The 4,160-nt window shown below is 42.9% G+C and overlaps 1 protein-coding gene across 4 annotated transcripts in view; it reads left to right on the forward strand.

The window, feature by feature from the left end:
* usp25 (ubiquitin specific peptidase 25) overlaps nt 1–4,160 on the forward strand; it is a 31,053-nt gene that overhangs the window by 15,226 nt on the left and 11,667 nt on the right. For all 4 annotated transcript variants that reach the window (XM_035666954.1, XM_035666952.1, XM_035666955.1 and 1 more), the window contains 8 exons: nt 451–578; nt 696–791; nt 986–1,150; nt 1,420–1,658; nt 1,779–1,849; nt 1,954–2,182; nt 2,839–3,099; nt 3,782–3,921. In XM_035666954.1, coding sequence (XP_035522847.1) covers nt 451–578; nt 696–791; nt 986–1,150; nt 1,420–1,658; nt 1,779–1,849; nt 1,954–2,182; nt 2,839–3,099; nt 3,782–3,921 — 1,329 coding nt within the window. The remainder of the gene's footprint in view (nt 1–450; nt 579–695; nt 792–985; nt 1,151–1,419; nt 1,659–1,778; nt 1,850–1,953; nt 2,183–2,838; nt 3,100–3,781; nt 3,922–4,160) is intronic.

Below are 4,160 nucleotides of genomic sequence, written 5' to 3' on the forward strand. Positions count from 1 at the left end.
TGTTATTTTGTTCCCAATTGAAGAAATAATTAATACAATAAATAGATCATCCTTCTATCTCTTTCTCCCCACATTTCCCCTGTGCGTCTCAGTTGATACTGTCAATTAAAGGTAAAATGTACATTAAAAAAATAAATTAGTCTATATATTTGAAAATGAGTTTTCCGCCGCTCCATGCAGAATTGTTTTGTTTTGCTGTAAATTAAACTGAAAGTGATCCTTTTAATGATGGTATCACAATAAAGATTTGTTTTTCACAGTTGTCATGCCTCCATATCATGTTGAAAGTCAAATTCTTCTCAGATGGGGATATTGCAGAGTAAATGTTGTTATAGTGATCTGTGGCAGGTGAATGTTAAAGAAACTCTACTCTAAAGGGAAAAAGTCTTTACCAAACTGTATATTCTAGCAAGATGAGAGAAGTAATCTCAAAATCTAATTTTCTTTCAGCACTGGTTCACAGAACTCCCTCCTGTGTTGACCTTTGAACTGTCAAGATTTGAATTTAACCAAGCACTGGGACGGCCTGAGAAGATCCACAACAAGCTTGAGTTCCCCTCTATGCTCTACATGGACAGGTACCAGAAATATTAGCCCAGGACTTTATTGTAGAATCTACAACTTTCGTCTCTGCAGTAAATAACTATTAATCACACGTATCTTTAAGGCTGAAGCTTCTTCTGTGGTGTTGTTAGGTACATGGACAGGAACAGGGAAATAACCAGGATCAAGAGGGAGGAGATCAGGAGGCTGAAAGAGCACCTGACACTGCTTCAACAGCGACTGGAGAGGTGCTACATGTCCACCAATACCTGTTTATTTAGCCAAGGTCAACAAGGCTCTCTAGACAGCCATGGAGAGTTTTATCTCACTCTGACTGTGCCCTCTCTTCGTCTGTCATTATGCCCTCTATTCTTATTTGTCCCTCTCTCGGCCTCCCTCGGCTTCCCTGCTTCTCTTTGACACTTTCTCTGTTCCCTCTCAGGTATCTGAGTTATGGCTCCGGCCCCAAGAGGTTTCCTCTGGCAGATGTCCTCCAGTATGCCATGGAGTTCGCCTCCAGTAAGCCAGTGTGCACCTCCCCAGTGGAAGACATTGACGCATCAGCGCCCCCCGGTGGCACAACAGGACAACAGCTGCCCCCACCAAGGCGAGTTTCATAACAGAGAGCCTGCTGTGTATTGTCAGTTGCTTTCCGTCATTTGTTCTGTTAGTTTCAGGATCAGGTAGCAGGTGAAGATGAAGGAGATGAAGGGAGAGTGAGAACAGGAATACCATGGGAAACATTTTCATTTTCTTATCCTAATCTTCTCTTACTCATACTATAAACGTTTTCCTAGTCAGGTTCAGGAAAAAGGTTGCAAGCTTTTTTTTATTTTATTTTTTTTTGTTTAATATACTGTGTCTCTCACCCTGCAGCACAGCCGAGCAGGACTCCTCGCCTCCCCTAGAGAGCTCAGGTCCTGCCCCCGGTCCCACCACAGCTTCCAATGTAGCTCAGCAGCAGAGAGTACCCATTCACAAGCCCTTCACCCAGTCCCGGCTACCTCCTGACCTCCCCATGCACCCTGCCCCGCGCCACATCACTGAAGAAGAGTTGAGGGTGCTTGAGGGCTGCTTGCATCGCTGGAGGAGTGAAGTGGAAAACGACACCCGTGGTAGGTCTACCTGTCCCCCCATTTGCAGCCCTTTATGATTCATTCGGCATGATTTACCTGTCAAAGTTAACATTAGACTGGCACTTACTAATAGATTGTACATGATGTTCTCCCCACCAGATCTGCAGGGAAGTATAACCAGAATCCACAGAACCATTGAGCTAATGTACGCTGACAAATCGATGATGCAGGTGAGCAGCACTTTTCTGTAATAGGTCATGTTTGCAGTACAAAAAGCCACATCAGCAGCTCCATTTGTTAATCCGTATTTTCAATCTCCTTTGTGTTGATCCAGGTTCCGTACCGGCTTCATGCGGTGCTGGTCCATGAAGGCCAGGCTAATGCAGGCCACTACTGGGCTTACATCTATGACCCACATCAGCGTTGCTGGATGAAGTACAACGACATCTCTGTCACCAAGTCGTCCTGGGAGGAGCTAGTCAGGGACTCGTTCGGAGGCTACCGCAACGCCAGTGCCTACTGTCTCATGTATATCAATGACAAGAAGCCCTTCCTCATAGAAGGTACACATGGACTAAAATTTGGTCAGTAGTACGGTTCATATGTATCTCTAATGCACAATCGTAAGAACTGTGTAAGAGGTCAGTTTTAGTCTCTGTTCATTAATTCAGCCATTTCTCTGTGCGCTCGGTTACATTTACAGGCCAAAAGATAACACAGCAGATGTTATCTTTAATTTATTTGTTATGATTCAGTGACGGGAGACATGCTTACTTTCCTGGTTAACCTTTTAATCTCTGATTTCTACTGCTAATTCCGTCACTTCTGTTTCACTCCCTCACTGGTTATCACATACTCTCATACCTTCAAATTTATAATACATACATACATATTCAAATATGAACTGATAATACCCTCTGAACAGATACGAGCAACATCTATATAATTCATATTAAATTTGTCGGATACAAATCCAATGATTATTTTTTAAATGTAGGTAGTTATTTTGCCCATGTCCGCTGTAAATCCGAATATAGATATGTTTGGGACATTAACAGATACAGATAGTAGCTTTGCGTTACATCCCTAGGAACCAACCTTCTTGTTAAAATAACAGAATAAAATAGAAATAGTAATTCTTTTTTTTGTAGGAGTTTATTCAAAACATCCATTTAATAAGCTGTAGATTATGTTCATTGTCTTTCTATTGTCTGTGCAGAGGAGTTTGATAAAGAAACGGGACAGATACTCAGCGGCATGGACAAACTGCCTCCAGACCTGAAGCATTTTGTGAAGGAGGACAACGAGCTGTTCGACAAGGAGATTGAGGAGTGGGATGCCCTGCAGGCCCGCAAGGCCCAGCAGGAGAAGCTGGCCCTGGCCACGGCAGCCGCAGCTGCCTCGGCAGCATCCAGCACCTCCACTTCTTCCTCTTCTCCTCAGCCCATGAGTATTGAGTCCAGCCCTCCGGACAACGCAGGTCAGGGTCATGGCGCTCAGAGTACAGAGTAGAATACTTAATTGAGAATCAATAGTTGGTTGAAAGATAAATACAGAAAAACTCTTGTTCCCTGGAGAGTTTTAAAAGGATGAGGAAATGACCTTGAAATATTAGTGTGCAGCCTTACAGCTCTAATTCCCTATGATATGCTATTGTATATACTATCATACAGTATATGACAGGAAAGGTCTTGACTGAAACATGCTGGCTGTATGAAAGTGAGCTAAGATGTTCATCATTCAGCCCACAGTGCTTTTTTTGTGTTGAATTGTGGTGGTTGCATAGCATGATGGCTGGCTAAATTTGGCAGTGCAAAGTATTTGTTATTGGGTTGTTGGTCAAACAAACATGCAACGGAACACATAGTAATTTAATGTGGACACACTGTTATTACCTAAGCTGCATTTTAATCGAGGCACCTGTCCAAAATAAGAGCTTTCTATAAGTAATGCTGGATATTGGTAAATGCTATGGATGGTTTCTGCAATCATGCTCACACTAATGCAGATACATTTGCACCGAGTGTACTGCTGCTTTGGCATTTGTGTGGATGACAAACGTGTAGAAAATCCTTAGAAAATAATGTGGAAAGAAAACATTTAAAAACCTAAAGAACCATGCAATTTTGGTTTTCTCTGATGGTGCCGTTGTCCTTCTGCAGTGCCCCAGCAGGACCCTGAGTACATGGAGCAGCCATCCCCCACAAATGACTCCAAGCACCTGCAGGAGGACACCGAGCGGGCCATCTCCAGGGCCGCTGCTGAACAGGAGGAGAGAAGCCCCGAAGCATTGTTAAATGCTGTATGTAAAACATGCAAAGTCACAGTTCGCCACACTCACACCAAGTCATTGTCACCCGTCATGTGCCTCCTTTCTTTTTTACATGTTGGTTTGGCAATATCAACCAACAAAGTGTCATGTTATATACCTGCTTTTTTATTTTATTTCATCCACAGTCATCTTTTTCCCTTGACTCAACTCAGAGAACACCATGAGGAATAATTGTTTGCTCATTATATTAAATTTGCCATCTTTTTTGG

The sequence above is a fragment of the Morone saxatilis genome, unplaced genomic scaffold, assembly GCF_004916995.1.
Source record: "Morone saxatilis isolate NCDOM2014 unplaced genomic scaffold, NCSU_SB_2.0 Contig20, whole genome shotgun sequence".
Taxonomy (NCBI): domain Eukaryota; kingdom Metazoa; phylum Chordata; class Actinopteri; family Moronidae; genus Morone; species Morone saxatilis.